Here is a 19,795-nt window from a genome sequence, read left to right as displayed (position 1 = left end):
TGCAAGGCCTTGTCGATGTTTATTTAGTTGCTAATGGAATCGACAACGAGTATGCTTCGACAATAAAGCATGTGAATATGTTATTTACTGTTGCCTATGTCGCCTAGAACGCAGACCTGGGTCTTCCTATCGGAGCCACTGCGGCATGCGAGGCACCATTCCGCCGAGTTGTTAGTGAGATACTCTAGTGAAGCGAGCAGCTTTTTTGCCCCACACTGGATGCGCTGCGTGGCATCCGGAAGGCGCACTTTATAGAGCAGCAGAGCCTGGTTAACCCATGCCTGCAGATTGCGGCAATCCCCTGGCAGAAATCGAAAGTAGAAGAATGGATATCCATAGGACAGGAACTCCTGCAACCAGTTGCCACAAAGCATAAAATGCAGAAGGACGCCCACTGTTTGCAGCAAAATGCAGAAGCGATCGATTGGAGTGTTCGCCAGTGGCACTTGGTCCAGAATGCTGCATAGCTCACCCAGCTGCGCCAGTGGATGGAAGTAGATGTTATGAAGTGAGGTTCAGAAGTACAGATGGATTGATCCAATTTAGCTTACGTCGCGATGCTGGTGTATTATAATGCTGCTTCCGGCGATTTCGAAGACAATGCTCCACATGAGGCACACAGCCACCGCCTTGCCCATGGCGCATTTGCTGGCTATAAACTTGGATATGGTTATTAGGAACTTAAATGAGCTAATATGCCGGCCCATTTCGTAGAACTCGAGCAGATTCTGGCTAAAGTAATGCACTAGCATCGGCTCCAGCGAGGCACTGGGTATCTTAAATGATTTGCGCAGCAGCGTTTCGCGGGCATTACGCACCACAAGAACCTCGTCCGGCAGCAGAAACAGAATGCTGGCCAGCACCTGCAAGGTAGCTAGTTCCTCCGTGCTCAGCTTGTGACGGCTCAGTTTCCATAAGTACTCACAGCCCTATATATAAATAAACAAAGTTAAAAAAAGAGGCCCTTTCTCTTAAGTGGGAATTAGTAACCCACCTGCAAGACCGGCAGCTTGTCGATTGGCAGGAGCACGCGTTGACCCAGCGGAGACAGCTTCAGAATGTTATGAAAATTGCGCCACGAAAGCAGCGTTGATTTGCTTTTGGCAAACAGTTGTTCGACAGTTCGCTTGCCGGTTAGCTTTTTGGCGGCGAAAGATGTTTTGTTTACCGCATACATATTGTATGTACAAAAAAAAAATAAAATAAGAGTGGTCCCCGAACTTAAAGTATTTAGCCAGAGCAGTACACAAACTCTGTCCTAGCTGCCGATTGCAATATTGGCAAGAAGAAATAGAGAAAATTCCTGAGGCTTATTTCACTAGTCACTAGCCAATTCACAATAATTCTTGACTGTCATATTTTTTAGACAATTCAAAGGTGCCGCAAGCGATTGGCACATGCCAAAAAGATAGCACACAGCAAGCAGTGCAACAAGCAGTTGACACTTTCCGCTTAACTTAAACTTATGTAATCTGGTTACCCTGCAGGTGAAAGTCGATATAAGCAATGAAAGTTTAGGAGTTTGCGCCATAAGACTATGCGAAATTTGTGATAGTAAAAATAATTATGTGAGGAAGTCTTACAGGCATTGCACGACCTTCTTGCCGAAGAAACCCTGACTTGAGCTAGGGAGGCAAGCCCTTTGCACAAGTACTTTCATCTATTTTTGGTGTTAGATATTTACAGAGAATGTTTAAATTGTTTGAAAATATATATAAAAACTATTCTGATCCCAACAAAGTTAAAAAAAAAAAAACAATTCTTACTATACAAGTTAATATTAATTCACAATCTATCATGTAATTAATAGTTCTGCATCATTAGCTCAAGCGCTTAATCGCGTTTTCGTCTTCAAGTAAATGAACCCTAAGTACTTTATGGATTTTAATATACATTCTTCAATGCATTATATAATTTCTTGCCACTGCCAGCGTTCAGAGTTCGCAGTTCTGATGTGGCTTTGGGCATAGCAAGAACATTTACTTGAAAACTTGTTGAAATAAACGTTGACAACAGTTTTGGAAGCAAAATTCATCTTATAAATATTAAGTGTTAATTTACCTATATTGCATACAAGAGATAAACAATAACAGAAATCAATTTTATATTATGTATATAGAAATGTGTTCCTATCTAATCTGCGCACGCATCGCAATGCTGCTGGGAATCTCAACGTTGTTCAGCTGCAACAGTTTCACCAGATTTCGGATGAACTCCTGTGATACCTTCAGTTCGTCGTCGGCCTGCAGGCGCTCGTAGAGGTCCAAGGCGCCCTCGTAGTTGTTGGTCTTGGCGAACTGGGCTAGCAGCATGTCGTAAATGCGCTGCTCGTCGATGGTCCGCTGCAGACCACGGACCCCACGCGCCAAGCGGAGCAGTGTGCGCACAGCGCCCTCCTGGCCCAGGTGCTCACAGTTCTTGAGCAGCAGTTCGTGATTGATACGGAATTCCGGATTAATAATGAGCCGGCGCAGCTGTGTCTCAGTGCCGGACTCGGCCAGCGCAAGCAGCAGGGCGCTGTTCATGTTGGCTGCACCATGCACGCGACTGACCGTCGATGTAACCGTGACCAAATTCTGCTGTGCCGACTCTTTTGTTGTGCCCGGAAACCGAGCCAGCTCCGTTGCGTCGCCATTGCTCAGCTTCACCAACAGTGATAGCAGCTCAAACTGCAGCGGCGTGTGATTGTGGCGGGTGGCCAGGCGCTGGAATTCTGCCACCGCACCATCCATATCACCGCGAAGCAGCCACTCGCGCACCACGGGACCCAGGAGCGCATTATGCGACTGGCAATAGCCAAGCTTGCGCAGGAACTGAAACGTTTCAAGCGTGAGACTGCGACCAGCAGAGTCAGGAGAGGTTGCAGATGCTGCTGCGGATTCCTTGGCTGCCATTTGTGCAACATTATTGAGCAGCTGCCAGACATTCTTGATAACATAGTCACCACCGGTGATCTTGTGCTGCTCGGAGCGCTTCTGCAACAGCTCTTTGGCCGCATCCAGTTGTCCCTCCGCCACCAGCAGAGCCGCGTAGTCAATCAGCTTATGCTCATCCACCAGGAAGCCTACAGGTTAATATATATGTATACATATATAGTTGTGTATAATTTGAAGGAATCGGGTCGTGAATCACCTGGATACGTTGTCTGCAATCGTTGCAAACTCTGCTGAGCGCGCGGCAGATTCTTCAGCTTAATGTGCAGGTCGAGAATGGAGGCCAGCATGCCGGGACTGGTTTGGACGTGCAGCGCCTCGCATTTGGTCACCAGCTCGAGTGCGCGCTCGAGCCGACCATCGCGCACACTCAGCTGCAGTAGGCGGCGCAGGACTCCGCGGGTGTTCAGCTGCTTGGCCTCCAGCTCAATCAGATGACACTCCAGTTCGTCCAGCGACATGTCGCGCGGATGCTTGATGAAGCCACCAGCCGCTGAAGCTATGTCCGCGGGCAGCGTCAACTCTGGATTACGCATTTTCTGCAGGTTTTTGGCCAGCGTTTGGCGGGTGTCTGTATCGCTGTTGCTCACCAAGCTGAGCAATGACTCGGCCGCCGCCGGCGACAGCTGCAGCTGGTGGCGATGCAGTTCGTGCACGAATCGCAATAAGGCAGCCGGCTCCTGGCGCAGACGCGTCTGTGGTGCGCACATTTGCAGCAGCAGCGATCCAACGAAATCCTCCTGGCGCTGCAGCGACCGCTGCTGCAGTGCCTGCGTCAACTGGGCAAACAGTTCGTAGCGCTTGGTGGCCCGCATGTGCACGGCCAGCGCTGCCAGTGGCTGAAGCAGTAGCGAAGGCTGAAATCGCGTCGGATAACGCTGGAGCAGCTCCAGCGCTTCAATCAGTTGTTGGTGCTGCAATAGCTGGGCAAGCACATGAACCAGTGCCTGGGAGGCACGTACGCCCACGGCGTCGAGTTGCTGCAGTGCTTGCAGCGGCTGCTGGAGCGTCTGCCACAGATGGGGCAGCACATAGAGACGCAGCGTTTGCTCGTCACACTCCACGCCCAGGCGCTGCATATCGCCCAGCAGCCGGAGCACACCGCTCTCACCCTCACGCTTGTGCTGCTGCAGCAGCAGCGGCCAGAAGTAGTGCGGACGCAGTGGCTCGCCGGCGGCATTCAGTGCCTCCAGACAGCTCAACGCAATGGCCGGTTGGCGGCGCAATGCCAGCTCTGCGAGCACCTCCAAGGCGCGTGTGTTCTGACCCCGCTGGCGCAACTGGGTAGCAAACTGAATCATCTGGTTGAGCGGTGTACGCGCCCAGAAGAGTTCCTGCAGCAACAGCGCCGCAAAGCCATCGATGTTTTGGTTCTCGTTGTATTTGGGTGCCGGCAGCATACCAATCAGCTGAATCATTAGCTCTGCCTGCCCATTGTGCAGCAGCTGGATGCAGAGGCTGTTTATTGCCGGCGGCACATCCACGCCAGCCACATACTCTGATGGCAGTTCACCCATCAGCTGCTGCATTAACTTCTCGTCCACCTTCCTCTGGCTCAACACCGCGCGCAGCATTTGCAGCAGCTGCGGCGCATTGAAGCTGCCGGCGTGCTGTTTTAGCAATTCGCCCGCCTTGCTCAGCTCGGCGTTTTCCACATAGGCAACAAAACACAGGGACTGGGTGCTCAGTGTGGGCGTAATGCCTGCAGCCCGCATGCTGCTTAGGACCGCCTCCACGCCGTTCAAATCTACATTGCGCGCATGTCCCAATAGCAGGGCATGAAAGTTGCGCTCGGAGAGCGGAAAGTTGCGCTCGCGCATCTCACTTATCAGTTCAGTGGCCTGACGCATGTTGCCACTGGCACCGGCCACGTCCAGCAGAGCACTATACAGTGCCGCATCCGCTGGGCCATTGTAGGTGGCAATCTCGGTGAGCAGTGACCGATGATCGGGTAGCGACAGCTTGTTCTGGTGCAGCATCTGCAGCTGTGTGTGATAGTGCGACACCGTAGGCTGCTCCACCTTGAGCAGCTGTGTCCACAGGCGCCGAAACAGCTCCAGGCGCTCGCTGCTGCTCTGCACGGGCAGTAGCTCCGGCACACAGGCGCCCAGCAGAAAATGCAGCTGCCCGGAGTTAAGTCCCGGCCGCTCCCCGCCACGATTGGCCTCCAGTAGCTGCAGGATGCGTTCGCAGTGCTCATAACGAAGCACACTGTGCTGCTGATAGTGCTGCTCCAGCTGCGCCCACAAATCCTCGATGCTGGCAACAGTTGAGACGCCGTCGCTGCCTTTTCTCGAGCGCTTCTTGCTTGTGGCTGCTGCTTTTGTTCCTGCTGCGGCTGCCATTGTCGTGTAGCTACTCGCAACTGGCAGTAGCGTCGGCATTCCTCTCCGGCTGGCTATTGGCATTGCATAATGGAGGCTTCCATGTGCCGCTGGCACCGCAGCAGCAGCCCAAAGTGCAACGCATCGCAGTGGAAGACGCAGGCACACGTGTTGCAATAAATGCGAACGCAACATGGCAATAGCCAAGGCGCTGGATCACCAAATCTTCCTTCCAACAAAAACAAACTGTAGCACGAGAACACACGCGCGCCGGCAAAACAGCAAATAAGTGCTTAATTAATATCGATGTAGGCTATCGGTAAGCAATAAATGCTATCGATATTTATACAGCAGTTCGTTTTTATGATCCTCAGGTTGGCCAAGGAAAGCAGTTGATTACGCATATTTATTTGCAGCGCAATTAGTTTCTGTGGCTACGGCTTAACTTTTTATTTTGAGAATACGCACACGGCAATAAAAGCAATCGCAATGTAGAATTAGGTATATATTAATATTAGTATATTAATATCATGGACGCTTATAGCAAAAATATATTATAAATGATCAACTATATTAATGGTTCATGTCAGTCTGCCTGTTGTGAGAACGCACATTTAAAGCTGGCGCCAAGTATTCTCTGCGCACTTGCACAGGGTCGCACAATAGTCGACATATCGTAACGCAATTCGATATTTGTTGAGCAGCGATGATGCCATCGGTTACTTGCACATCGCTCATGCTTGAGAAAATGTAATTATGGTGCCTCCATATAAATGCTGCTAAATGGTAAAGAGGCGTGCTCTTCATCTTTAATCGAGTGACATACTGACGCAGAAAGTGCACAGATTTTCAACGCTTGCAGCAACAATTTCTCGAACATTTCTGAAGACAACACAGACCAGGGCAGTTTCTCTGCTTGCCCTGGCAGCATGAGGCAACGATTATTGTCAACAGTGGAAGATGCTTCGAATCGACCAACAGACGCGGATTCGAATGTCAGTCAGAGAATGGAATTAGCAGCAGAGGAAAAACAGCACAGTACGTATGCACACACATAGATATGCATTTACACAAATACAAATATTAATGCCGCTTCTTATTTCTTGTCTTTTGTTTATTGCCTCAGTTGTTCCTTCGGCCATTGAAAAGCTAAGACGATTCTGCTACCTAGGAAGGATTGAGGCACCCGTTTATGTCCCCACAACGTTTGACCTGACTGTGGAGTGCCACTTTGGAGCATTGCGCGAGCTGTGTGGCCAGGTCAGCGGGACAGAGATGGTGGAGTGCTTAAGGAATGTGCTAGATGCCTGCAACGAGCTCTATTTGCCGCGCCGCGATGAGGCACTACTTGTCCTGGCCATTTACCTGTCGACGCGCACTGACGAAAAGCAGCGCACGGTGGTGCGCGGTCACTTTGGCGAGCTGGTGCGCGCGGATAAGGACTTGTTGTTAGTGATCAAGTTTGTAAAGCATGTTCAAAAGCTGATGGAACGCAAAACCCCAATCAGTCGCACCATTCGAAAGGCTGTCTTGGATTGGTACCAGCATCAGCCGCTCGATAAGCTGCTGCACATGTGGTCATTAAACGATTGTGACCGGGCCCAGCACCGGGAACTGCTGCATCGCTGCCACTACAGCAACGTTGAGTTTGATGCAGCGACTATGGCCGCATTGCGTATGCTGTCAATGCCCACTAAGGAGCTGGCCAAGTGGCCAAATTCTCTGGAGCCTCTTGTCAAACACAAGGAAACAATTGTGGGCATTGCCAATCTTCGTCTGTCTAAAAATCCTCACTTGGCCCTACCTATTATAAACCAACTGTCGCTAAGCTATGAGCATATGCCGAGTCATGTCATGACCGACACAAAAGTTGTAAACATGCTGCTGCCCAAAATGAGTTACGAGCAGCTTTTGCAAAGCTGGCCAACATTCCTGAAGCTCTACAAGTCGAATCGCAGTGCTCAACATAGTTATATTCAGCGGTTTTTCGATCCCTCAGGATTGCGTGCGGCCAATGTGGAGCCCATACGGTTGCTCCTGCAGGAAACACGCGGAGTCAAGCGAAAAAAAAACGTGAGTCCTATTTTATATTTTGAGCTTCTCTGACATGTAATTTTTTCCCCAAGATTTCGAAAGGCGTTGTACCAGTAAAACCGCTCAGTTTTATTCAGAAGTTGTACAAACAGTCTTTCGGCTGCAACAAGGCACTTGGCTTGCGCCTGCATATAACAATTAATCTAGAGATGTGCTACATCGGAAGTGAGTTAATTATAACATTCGAACAGCATTTTTGTGGCTAACGCCCATTTTGCATATCTAGAATCTCTTACTGGACGTTGGCGCTCGATCAAATATCTCGATGCAGTTGTTGCTTTAGCCTTTGGCTACTTTAAGTGCGATCCTAAAGTGAACGTGCGTATTTGGCATGATAAGAGCGGCCAACTAAAGAGTTTACCGTGGATGCCTGAGATGTCGGTGGATGATGCACATGCCTGCTGTGAAAACCAAAAAGTCGCCAAAATCAAACAAACACTAACAGACGTGCTCGACAATGCACTTCAGGATACGGAGCAGGCGTATGATGTATTTTTGGTGTTGGTTCCACGCGGTACGCGTGGCAATTCCAAGAACAAGTCCGATCAACTTTGCCAACGGCTCGACGAGTATCGCCAAAAACGAAATATAAATGCCAAGTAAGATATATTTGTAATCGTTTTCCAATTGCATTTGATGTCTCCCTCTCTCCCTCTGCAGATTTATCATAATCAGCTTGCGCCAGAATCATGCCTCCATGAGCTATTCGAAGCTACGCAACGAGCACATATTGGAGCTATGCAGTATTACTGAGCAGACTCCACGTTTAATAAATGCCTTCGCTCACGGCAAGTTCTTTTAAGCCATCAGGCACTGCACCTTCAGCTACACAACTAAATAGAGGACATCTCCGGTAACCAAAGAAATCAATAGCTGCTGCTCATCCAGGGCGCTGTGGTGGCAATCAAACAGGCTGGATCTGTTGATGCCTGTCACTGGGAATACACCGTGCATCTACTCGCATGCCACAACTTTCTTGCGCTCTCTATCTCTTTCAAATTAACATGCAACTACCTACACACACACACAACACACGCACACGCTAGCATTCAATGGTGCATGTGTGCTCTATTTCACACACACTCACAGCACCCTTGATGTTTATTAATTATATAAGTATTTACATGCATACCTAAATAGCTGTTAAGCTACATTCGTAAACAAGCACGTACACCTTCACTCAAACTCAAACTCACACACACACACCCACACACACACACCCACACACACACCCTCACATCCACAAACACATACCACTTACATTAGTACATACAGGTATTTTTTTCAGTCTATACAACGCTGATATTGTAACGATCTGTACTATTGTAGTACGCATTTGACTTGAATTGGTAATTAGGCATAGTTAAAGAATTTAATTGCTATTTTAATTTCGAAAACGAAGGAACTGAATCTAAATTTAATTTGGATTAAAAATACAATACAAGTGAATCTGAGCAAAGCGAAAAAGATAAACAAATTGCCTTACCAACAAAATGTTAGTCAATCTTTAATTTTAACTAAACATACATATTAAATACAAGGAATTTCTTCGCAAAAGTACTGAAACAATACAAAAACAAAACAACGCATTTAGATAAAATATTGAAACGAAACGAAACGAAACTAATTGAAAATAGTCCAAACTAACAATAAGTTAACACACGAACAACTTAAACAACAAAATACATCTTAATATTGTTATAATTAGGTCTTCTGTTAAAGATATTCACGGAAACTGCCCAAAATACTGTGACATTTTGTGTAATTAAAAAGGAAAATCAAAAATAAGCCAAGTATAAGAAAATTGTGTGTACTATTAAAAAAAATGAAGGCGTTTATACAGTTAAGAATTCCCAATGTGCCATACACACACACAAACACACACACACATGCGCACAAGTCCTGATACTGACACATACATACATATATGAAAATTGAGATTATAAAGCGCCTAAACATTACCAAACAATAATTACAGCGAAACACAACAAATTCGACTACATTAATTAAGTAAAATTTTTATTAATAACATTTAAATTTATATAGAAGTTTAAAAAGCCAATCAAACAAATACAATTTGGAATCTAAAGAAAAAACAAAAGAAAAACAAAGACAAAAAACGAAAAACGAAAGAAAAAAATAGCAATAGATAAAGCATTAAAAAAAAAAGTACTAAAACTTAAAAAGGAAAAATAAGAAATATGTATTTCTATGGACATTTTTGACATGTGTCCACTCGCATCTGTGAAGTAAACCGTTGTGATCGCTTTGAAATTTTTATTTAAAATGAAAATTAGAACAAACTCAAGAGAAACTTAAACTAATATAGATTCAATTAAATATAAGTTAATTCCTTGTGGACTGGAATGCAACATCATTTCGAAATGACAAAAGCAAAACAAAATACAAGATAAATAAGTGAGAAAACCAAGAGCGTAACCAAAAAGTACCTAGACTCAGAATTCAAAAGCAACAAATGAAATTTGAATACTTACACAAATACACAACTTGCTGGCACAACAAGCGCAACAGTTAAACTATCAAGCTCCCACACACAGACACACACACACACAAATACACACACACAAACACATATATACATACACACATATACATATATGTATTCATGTAGCATAAACTAAACTATATAATGTTATATTCCGTATTGTAAATATGTAGGCGAAACCTTAAAAATATTTGATTTGTTAAGAACTACATCAACTGAATTACGAAGAGTTATCAATAACAGCTTAAGATCAGATCAGATCGGATCAAATCAGATGTGATCAATGATCAAATGTTCTCGACATCTACATACAAACCTATAAATCCGCATTAGCAGCAACAAGAAGCAAAACTTTATGTGATATCTATTTGAAAATTAAGCGAAACCGCAAACTGATAAGGAACCTAATTCAAGAACAAAAACAAAAAAAAAAAAAAAAAAAACAAGAACAAAAAATAAAGAAATGAAAAGAAAACCGAGCATAACAAGATATAGGAAAAATTTAAAAAAAATTGCAGGCATGTATAATCCAATTTCACCTATCAATATCTCAATTTGAGTTTCTTTTTAACCAAACGAATGAATCTTTCACAAACAAGTATTTACTTATTTCTTATATTCACATTTTTTTTTTTTGTGTTACGTTAATATATATACGAGTACTTAGCATATGTAAGCCGCCTAATGTTACGATGTTTTAGTTAGCACTAAATAATATTAAGTACATGTACGCATATATAGTTGCCGCCAATTCAATAAGCAATATTCGATGCTCAGAAAATGTGGTTTGAACCAAAAAAAAAAGTAAGAATAGCCTTTTAAACTTTAAACTGATCATTCAAAATGAAAAGAAAAATATCTACTTAAAAGAACTCGACAGCAATACGGCGCAATAGTATTATATTATTGGTAAACATTTTCTCAAGGTCCTAGACGGATGTATCGTTTGTATGTACTGCTTTCAAAAAGTGTAACTCTTTACTCTCCTTTTTTTATACGTTTTCTTTTTATATACTTGCTTATCTGCCTAGACAGGTATATCCAAGTATTTATATATATACATATATACTTATACACGACATAAAGTTAAATAAAATAAATTGAACTTCAATCAATCTTGTTGTTTTTGGCTAATTTGAACTGCCTTCGGATCCGCATGGGTATCTCTGGCGGGTGGCCCATATAGTATAGCCCATGCTTGGGGCGGTTTACTTGTTCTCAGTGACAATGCCGGCGGGGCCGCATATGTAGAGCTGCTGGTTGGTCCTTTCGCGTATCGGCTCAAAGCCGAGCTCATCGGTGGGAATGCCATATTGTTTGAGTTTGCACTCGTATGTCTCGAGGAGGTCGTCGTGGGCCTTCCAGGCCTTGGCCAGCTCGTAGCGCAGATCGATAATGGTCTGGTTCTTGGTGTCGACCACATCGCTGACGGTCTTCTCCACATTTTCCAGCTTGTCGGCGAATTCGGGGGCACAGGTGGCGATTGTCTTGCGCATGATTATGCTGCGCTTCTCATCCTCGCGCATCAGAGCTGCAATCTTGCGCTCTAGCAGGACATTCTTGAGGCCAGTCTTCTGCTGCAATTCAACGATGACCTCGTTGAATCGAGCCTTGAGATTGGCTCGCTCGCCAACGAGAGCATCGTTGCGCAGCAAAAGTGTCTCCGATTCCCACATGAGGCTCTTAACCTTCTTCTCCAAGATGATGTTGCTCTTCTTTAAGCGACTTAGCTGCAGCTTGTCGCGATCATAGAACTCCAGCTTACGTTGCAGCTCCTTCAAATGCGTCTTGGCATGCTCCAGCGGCTCCTTGAGGCGGCGAGTCTCTGTGGTCGCCTCGGCTGCTATGCGATCGCTACGATCTGCCTGGCGACGCAGCTGCTCGATTTGCTCCTTCATGCTACCGATGAGTGCCAGGTTGTTCAATGTGATGTCGTTATAATAGTTTTTCATGTCGTTAAATGCCAGATCATGATGATCTTGTAGGTCCTTAATCTGCTGATTCTTGCGCTCCTCCACCTCAAACATTTGCGAGTTGAAGAACAGCTCAAGCTTGCTGCGCTGCTCTTTCATCTTCTCCTCGTGCAGGCGGTCATTATCCTTGCGCTCACTCTCAAACAAAAGGCGTTGCTCTCTGTGCGGTTGATTGAATTAAATTGAATTGAATTGAATTGGATTGGGATTGGGAGATTGGGTGTGGTATTCGAATGGGAATCGGAGCTGATACTCACAGCAGTTGCTGGTTGAAGTGTGCCTCCAGTTGGCGATGCTGCATATCGCTCATCTCAATGCGCTCGCGCACAATGCGGCGCAGCTGGCGCTTGTCGGTCTGCAGCTCCAGTTCCTGTAGCAAATGATGCTCCTGGGCCACCTTCAGCTGTGTCATTGCCTCGGCGCGCACCTCACCCAGTTTGCTATGGTTCTCGAACTGCAGATGCTTCATCTGCTGCATAATGTGCTTGGTGTCAATATCCGCCAGATCCTGTGTGGCTTCTATCTCCTTATCCTTTTGCTGCAGCTCGAATTTGGACTCCTCTGTGCGTGCGCAGTGTCCGGATATATGTGTTTACAGTTTTAATATAGGCAGCTGCTGCCCATCGAGCCGCACACTTACCCAGCTGCTGGCGCGTTATTTCCCAGAAGGTGCGTATCTTGTCGCGCTCCAACTGAAAGTAGTTGCGCTCTTCCCGCTCCCGATCCATTTCCGCTTTCAGGCGCAGCGCAAACGCCTCCAGCTGATCGCGAGTCATCGCAGAGGTGTCCACGCCATCGATGAGCACTGCGAAATGGAACAAACGGACCAGTTCAGAGTTGACTTTAACTTTGCAGCAACTATTATGAAAAATTTAATAAGACTGTAGCGTAATGTCTTGTCCATTAATGTGTGCGATGTGTGTGCGTGTGTATTTTAGGACTGCACTCGTGCCCGCATGTGTACAGTCCCTGCTGTAATTGGTTTGTGTAATTGGCATCGTTGACCGGCTGGTACCGAGCCTCGCCTTCCGCCTCCTGCGTCCAGCTGGCCGCCCCTGTCGCAGGTCCTGGCATTGGCTGCAGCCAAACTTTAACCAGGCATCCTCCAAGGCCTGCCGACCATAGAAACAATTATGTGCGTTAGAGGCCGAGCTGCGAGCTGGTTTGTTCACTCGTGGAAATTAAGTGCGCCTTTTTTCCGTTCTCGATGGGCATCCAGGCCGGCACTGGTGCCTGCCGTGGAGCATGTGGCCACTGTACCGACTGGGCTGGTCCTGCACAATTAAATTGTATTGAGCATGTGACCAACATGGACGCCACTTGTCACACTCTGTTTTCCTGCTGACCAAGCCTCAGATTATCATTATTTGACAAATTGTTTTGCTGCCCAACTGACAGACCCCACCTCGACCCATTGCTCGCAGGGCGGGCCCACAACTTTACCAGTCACATTAATTACTTATGCTGGAGCGCCTTTTAGTACTTAACTTAACCGAGAGTGCAATGCGAACATTTTAAATTTCTGGCATATATAAAAGTTCTATCCAATCTGCACATTTCAGCTCTTTTATCTACAAAAGATATTATAGTAGTACTTTACATATTTTGTAATATTGCCATTTACTTTAACAAATTGCTTCATTTAGTTTACTGGACCTGCAGGTCAAATTTGAAAAGCAAGTTTATCTAACTGGTAAATATATGACTGCAATACGACCAAACGGTGTCTCCTATTTGTAAGCCAATCTATAAATCTGAAGGTTTCTAGATGATGAAGATGTACACGAAACAAACCTAAAGGCAGGTAACTGGTTCGAACCCTGAGCGGAACTATATATGCATCGTACATAACCTTAAAATTTTATACGTAACATTCTGTAAATCTGTGTTAGTTAAGTTGGCTGCACTTAAAAAGTTTCAGAATTAAGGCCTTTTTAAAAGGTGTTTCGTTTTATATAATATTAAGGTAATAAGCTCTGATAAAAATGAATTCAGATTATTAAAGCTGAATTGTTTTAAAAAATTAATTTGTAGGCTGCTTTGCATGTACTCACCTGGCAGCTTCTTGCCCTTTTTGCCCTTTTTACCCTTTGGTGGCTGTAAAAAAAAGATAAATTCATCAATAATTAATTGAAATTAATTTAAACAAGTAAGAGGTTCTAGTCAGGAGCTCCCAACTAGGGGATACCCTGAACCCTCTTCTTCCAACATCAAATGCATATATATATTCTATTTTAGAAGCCATATGTCAAGTTTTGTGACTCTAGCTCTTATTATTTACCAAAATTGCCCAAAAAACTGGATATCGATATCGATTTTTATCGATTGCTTGGAAACGGAGTAAGTTATCGATTATCGGACACAAACTCGATCTGCGCAGGCACTAGGAGGACCTACACCTAAAATTTCAAGTGTCTAGCTCTTATTTCTTAGATCCTTGCGTTCATACATACGCGTCCGTCCGGACGGACGGACAGACAGACGGACATGGCTAGATCGACTCGGCTATTGATGCTGATTAAGAATATATATACTTTATGGGGTCGGAGAAGATTCCTTTTGCCTGTTACATACATTTGGATGTACAATATACCCATATACCCACTTTTAATGGGTTCAGGGTACAAAAAATGTGGCAAAAAAAAAAAAATTTGACAGGCAGCGATAGTCAGGCATAAATATTATGTATTTTGATACATGTAAAGGCAGCAGATAAATAAATTTGATTCGGGGAATGCAAAAGCAGAGTTTGTTGCACATAACGTGGCATAAATGTGGCAGCAACGGACTTGGGCTTAGGCCTGGGCCCTGGGGCTGAATACCGCTTGAATAACCCTTGAATGCTTAATGTTTAATTCGATTTCGAGTACCTCGCGCTCTCTGGTGTAACGAGCATCAAGCTAAAGCAGTTTTTCGCAGAGCAACGCATCCTTAAAAGGGCGCTACAGGACAGGACAAACGGCAGCAGCAGCAGCAACAGCAGCAGCGGATGCTGCATGAAGCAGTGGCGCCTCGAGTATGGGGCAATGGGGCGGTGGCAGCGGCAACGACGACGCCGTTTTAAATAATGTGATGGCGCGGCTTTCAAAACAATTTCACAACAGCTGTTGGCTTATTGCATATTTTATGACTGCAAATTATTCAAAAATTTTCGAAGCCCACGCGTCGCGACCGCCTCGACTCGCCTTGGCCAATGTGTTGGCAAAAGGCGTAAAATTTTCATAAATAATAATAGTATACATATAGAGGTATATATATTATATGTGGGTAGGTGTGTGTGTGTGTGTGTGCGTGCAAGTGTGCTTGAATATACAAATTGTCGAAAACGGACAACGACAGCAACTGCAGCAGCAACACGGGCTGCTGTTGCTGCTGCTGGTGCTGTTGAGATTTAACGCGCTGCACAATTCTTTTGCAATTTTACAGCAGTAGGCACGGGGCGCTACTGCAACTGAGACTTTGTGTGTGTGTTTGTATATTTACTGTGTGTGCAGCATGTTGTTGTTGCAACACAACAGCCTGGCTTGGCATGAAAAATTGAATGTGCCAATGCAGCCGAAGCCGACTCCAGCTGCAAGCGGGGCAGGGCCAAGGGCCAAATCGGCCACGGGCAAAGGGCAAACCATGTTGCCTCGACTGCTTCCTATCGAAGTTGCCCCAAAGCGGGACAACAGGACAAGGTTAAAGATGTTTTCGGGCAGTAAGTACTCCCACAGCTGCCGCTGCCGCTGCTGCTGCCAGTGCCGGTGCCAGTGCCGCTAAGTAACTCAAGGGGGCAAACAAAATTCGGGGTAAAGAATGTTTTAATAAAGCACAGATCTGTGCAACTTACCATTTTGTAGAATTTCCAGCTACTTCTTCTAGCGGACGCTTGCAAGCCCTTTTAAATTTTGATTATAATTTGTACTAGCCGAGCAGTTGTTCTTCTTATTGTTGTTGTTGTTTTTTTTTTTTATTGACGAAGGCGATGACAACGCCGTTGGTTGCCAGTGGCTACCGGTGTGGTTACCGGCTCTTAAACAAATGCCAAGCAACCGAATTGCTATCTATAATTTTATATTTCCAACCTGCGTGTAAGTGTGAATTTGTGATTTTCGGAAAAACGACTGAAAATCTGACGCCTTCTATTTTGAATGTAAAGTTTTATATTGAGACCCAAGTTCGAGCTACAAACCAAGTAGCACTTCTCGCCTACTTCAAATAGTTTGAGTCGCCGCAGCCTTCAAGCTATTCCGATTGGTAGCAGTTGGTGCTGACTACGCGATATCCTGTACAATGGTCTATTTGCTATGCGCAAATATTTTTATTTACTTACTGTTAATACTCTTTGAGCAATAACTAACAAACTTTATATAGAACAAGAACACGCTGATTTAATTATATGCACATATACTTCGTTATAGAAAAGTTGATTATTTTATTTAATATGTTTGGGATTTCTTGGGCATTTAATCCGGTTTAATCGGTCTATTCCATTTAAGACCTGTTAGTAGCCCTTCTACCTTTCATAAATGGAAATGTAAGCAATGGTTAATTGTTTTGACAACCTTTTCACAGTCTAGACATCCCGCTATTTATACAAATGATAGTATCTAATTCTTCGTCTATTAAATAGTAAAACAGAAAATTAATGAATATTAATAAAATATTAATTAAATTGAAATAATTTTTATGCACTAAGCTAAGTGTTGCATATACCTCACCGTGCCTCATATACAGGGTATAAGAAATAGGAAGAAAACGACAACGAAATTAAAATACAAGTTGATAAAGTTAACGGCTAGCCGATAAAATTGCCAGCAACCGGGTCGAGTCGCATAAATATCTCCATGAGTAACCTTGCCAGTGCAGTCGACCCTTGCACTCACTTGACCCTCCTACCCCGCCGCATCCTGCCCCCTGTCCCAATATCATGTGCCTCTGAAGTAAATAGTTTCTGCACATTTTAAATGCGTTTATTGCATATTCAGAAAGGCAAGAGCGAAATTTGAGTGGAAATCATTAAAGTTGTTTGGCTTTTAAGAATTGGCCAATTATGATATAATCAGGGTAAGGCAGAAAATTAAAATTTTATTTAGTTCTCTTTTAATTTTTCACGGCAGAAGCAGTTTTAATTAATTAGATCTGGTCGCTGGCTCAGTTGAAGCTAATCAAATTATTGAAACCAAAACTCTTTGATTAGATCACCTGGGAAATGCAAGGATTTCTAATCTATTTCTATTCCTCTCGGGCGAGGAGCAAACTTTAAGTCAGACACGAAAGCGAAACTTTGGCGCGAATATTTCACGCCTTAATTCATGTGCCACTGGGCCGAGCAATTGAGCGTGCCGGTTGGGAGGGGGGCTTGCGGCAAGACGGGGCTGTTGTTTGAAAATTATGCGCTGCTTTCTTGGCGGTTGTGTAAACAGAAGCCCCAAATAAAAAGGATATTGCCGGCTGTTTGGGCTTGCCGGTTAAATGCTTTAATTGAAATTAATAACCGCAGCCCAGTTGAGCAGTCGAGCAGTTGAGCAGTCGAGGAGAAGAGCAGACGACCAGATGGGGAGACGAGGTGACGAGGAGGCGAGTAGCTCAGCAGTCGAGCCTTGGACTGTTCCATAGTGGGGCAGGAGTCGTTGCCTTTTCCAGCTAACTTGACTATCAGGCTGCCCGGCTGCCTGAGAATTTTCAATTGTTTTCATTAAAAGTCAATTTTTGAAGGCGCCGGCAACTTCAACCCTTGCCGCCAAAATGCCTCACGGCCGTTCGTTCAGGGGTTGTGGTGGGATGTGCCGCATAATTTTGTATTGGCAGATGCTGTTGTCCATGGGCCATTGCACGGCTAACGGTAACGGCAACGGTAACGGCTGCAAAGGGTCAGGCTGCTTCAGGCTTCCTGGCGCTGATTGAAAGTGAAAGTAAGTAAGATACTTGCACATAGATACACCCACACCCACACCCACACCCGCACCCACACATACAAAACAAGACATATTTCAAATGTTATTATTAAATTTGCTCAGCCTTTGGCTTTTGTCTCTAAATTAAGCATAATAATGAACTCTATCTAACAGGCATTGCCAAAGAGCAGCTGATGTGTTGTCAGCTCCGATTCATCCAGGTTTTCAGGCATTCCAGGTTTTCAATCATGCAAAAGATAAGCGCCATTTGCGACTTTTGGGCCCATTGTAATCATAGGTATTCACCCAAATTGATTTGACATTTCAGCTATATTCGTATTTAAGACCTAAGCTGTTGAGGGTGAGAGGCCATTTAAAAGTGAGTTTAAGTTTGAAAAGAAAATAAATCGCTTGAATTTTAAATAAAATAAATTATTAATTTAATTACAAATAATGCGTGTACGACTTTTAAGAGATATAATTTAATTATTTTAAATAAAATATCACAAAAATATGATAGTCAAGGTTGTTGGGATCATATAGAAACCAAATACTATGCGTCCGAATGCGAAGCGAAGTTTGTTGGATAATACAAAATCCGCAGTGATAAGGACGGGCTTAAAGTTAGCTGAAAAATGCTTTATTTGGGGCAAATTAAGTCAGATCTTTGAACAATTCAACATTTTGGACTCGTATGGCTATTCATAAAAATTAAATTCGAAGTTGTAATAGAATTGGATACAAATGGGAAAAGGCAATATAAAGTCTGATTGTGGAATAAAAAGCTATATAATAATATAATGTTGGATTCGTGTGAATTAAGACTTGTCATGGTTTTTGCAAAAAGTAGGTTGGTTTTTATATACCTAATGTTATATACATTTAGTAGGTATTTCATGAATAAGCTAATTTTCAAGTTATTCATGTTGCATTTGTTAAAGAGCATTAAAGATTTCAGTTTCCGGCGGAGACGTCTTCAACTCCACAAAAAAGTCTGACTGCTCGAACTCAAATTTGGCAATGCCTCTACTCGAAGCTTAGTTTCCACCCAATGGGAAGCTTCAGTTAAAAGTTCAGCTTACCAGCCCTTGCTGTCAGGGTACAGAGTCTCTTATGTAAGCATATATAATATGATATTATATGTTTTTTTTTCTCAGTGTTTGCATTTTCCTTGTGAGCACGTAATTAAAAAATAAATAAAAAATGGAATTGAATAATTTCCTTTAAGTTCTGTAAAGTTTTAAATAACCACAAACACTCTGGGCGTAATGCACATAGCTGAAAACCACATTAAATGATTCTGAATGGCACTCGAGAAATATACTTACTAAAATCGTGTGTAACAAATAGTTAATCTAAATGAGAATTTGCTGAGCTTAACTTCGACTTTGGCTAAGGATAAGCTTGATCTCATTTTGGTGACTGTGATTGTATCCCTGTGTGTGTTAGTATGGTTGTTTGTGTTCTGTGTCTGTGTGTGTGTGTGTGTTTACGGGGGCAGAGAAGCGTGCTGAATGCGGTTGCAGAAGTTATTTGCTGTGTTATTTTCAGAACAGCTTCCGCTTTGCTCAGAAACGGACATCCTGTTGTGTTTGAGAGTTAAATTTGCGCAGCTGCTTAGACTAACGGACTAACAGCTCTTGTCCTTATTTTGCCACATAGCCGCGCCCCCCCTCCGTCTAACCAACTGCCCACCGCACACAGAAATAGATAGAGATTTGCTCACAGTTTGTGTTTCTATCTGTTATTTTACATAGTTTGACTTTTAGATATCTACCAGCCGTCATATTTACAAGCTAAACAAAAAATGTGTCCCCAAAATTTTGCCTGGTAAACTGTATTTGGATTCCATTTAACTCATATTTGTGTGTACGATAGTATGTTGCTGTCTGTCTGTCTGTCAGTCTATATGCATGAGCTTTTATATATTTAAGCTAGATACTCAAAAATCTGTAATATATACATATAAGCGAATATTCAGAGAAAGTTTTCGAGATTTTGTGGGGGCAGGATAGGCCCAAAAATCTATATTTACCAAGGTTAGCTAACTGGGATCAAATATTGATTGGAATTGCAAATATATTTA

At 43.9% G+C, this 19,795-nt stretch overlaps 4 protein-coding genes across 5 annotated transcripts; 1 reads left to right on the top strand and 3 right to left on the bottom strand.

Annotated features, from left to right (window-relative positions):
• Window positions 1-60: 60 nt before the first annotated feature.
• Window positions 61-1,427, bottom strand: LOC115767089. Its single transcript, XM_030711237.1, has 3 exons — window positions 995-1,427; window positions 552-929; window positions 61-476 (listed from the first exon to the last, which is right to left on the bottom strand). The coding sequence occupies exons 1-3, from the start codon at window positions 1,175-1,177 to the stop codon at window positions 81-83; spliced, it is 957 nt and encodes a 318-aa protein (XP_030567097.1). The 5' UTR covers window positions 1,178-1,427; the 3' UTR covers window positions 61-80.
• Window positions 1,428-1,824: 397 nt separating this feature from the next.
• LOC115767061 (leucine-rich PPR motif-containing protein, mitochondrial) lies at window positions 1,825-5,516 on the bottom strand. The gene is made up of 2 exons (XM_030711201.1): window positions 3,133-5,516; window positions 1,825-3,064 (listed from the first exon to the last, which is right to left on the bottom strand). The coding sequence occupies exons 1-2, from the start codon at window positions 5,450-5,452 to the stop codon at window positions 2,130-2,132; spliced, it is 3,255 nt and encodes a 1,084-aa protein (XP_030567061.1). The 5' UTR covers window positions 5,453-5,516; the 3' UTR covers window positions 1,825-2,129.
• Window positions 5,517-6,004: 488 nt separating this feature from the next.
• LOC115767036 lies at window positions 6,005-9,402 on the top strand. Of its 2 annotated transcripts, XM_030711164.1 has the most exons (6): window positions 6,005-6,043; window positions 6,103-6,295; window positions 6,384-7,330; window positions 7,384-7,516; window positions 7,578-7,950; window positions 8,012-9,402. In XM_030711164.1, the coding sequence occupies exons 1-6, from the start codon at window positions 6,041-6,043 to the stop codon at window positions 8,151-8,153; spliced, it is 1,791 nt and encodes a 596-aa protein (XP_030567024.1). In that variant the 5' UTR covers window positions 6,005-6,040; the 3' UTR covers window positions 8,154-9,402. The 2 variants fall into 2 exon arrangements, with proteins under 2 accessions (XP_030567024.1, XP_030567025.1); XM_030711165.1 differs by having other exon boundaries at window positions 6,016-6,295.
• Window positions 9,403-10,390: 988 nt separating this feature from the next.
• On the bottom strand, window positions 10,391-15,935 carry LOC115767094 (dynein regulatory complex subunit 4). The gene is made up of 5 exons (XM_030711241.1): window positions 15,663-15,935; window positions 13,885-13,927; window positions 12,471-12,635; window positions 12,088-12,391; window positions 10,391-11,990 (listed from the first exon to the last, which is right to left on the bottom strand). The coding sequence occupies exons 1-5, from the start codon at window positions 15,663-15,665 to the stop codon at window positions 11,066-11,068; spliced, it is 1,440 nt and encodes a 479-aa protein (XP_030567101.1). The 5' UTR covers window positions 15,666-15,935; the 3' UTR covers window positions 10,391-11,065.
• Window positions 15,936-19,795: the final 3,860 nt, after the last annotated feature.

The sequence above is a fragment of the Drosophila novamexicana genome, unplaced genomic scaffold, assembly GCF_003285875.2.
Source record: "Drosophila novamexicana strain 15010-1031.04,08,12 unplaced genomic scaffold, DnovRS2.1 tig00001302-arrow-arrow-pilon, whole genome shotgun sequence".
Classification (NCBI taxonomy): domain Eukaryota; kingdom Metazoa; phylum Arthropoda; class Insecta; order Diptera; family Drosophilidae; genus Drosophila; species Drosophila novamexicana.
This window is presented reverse-complemented; position numbering and strand designations above follow the sequence as displayed.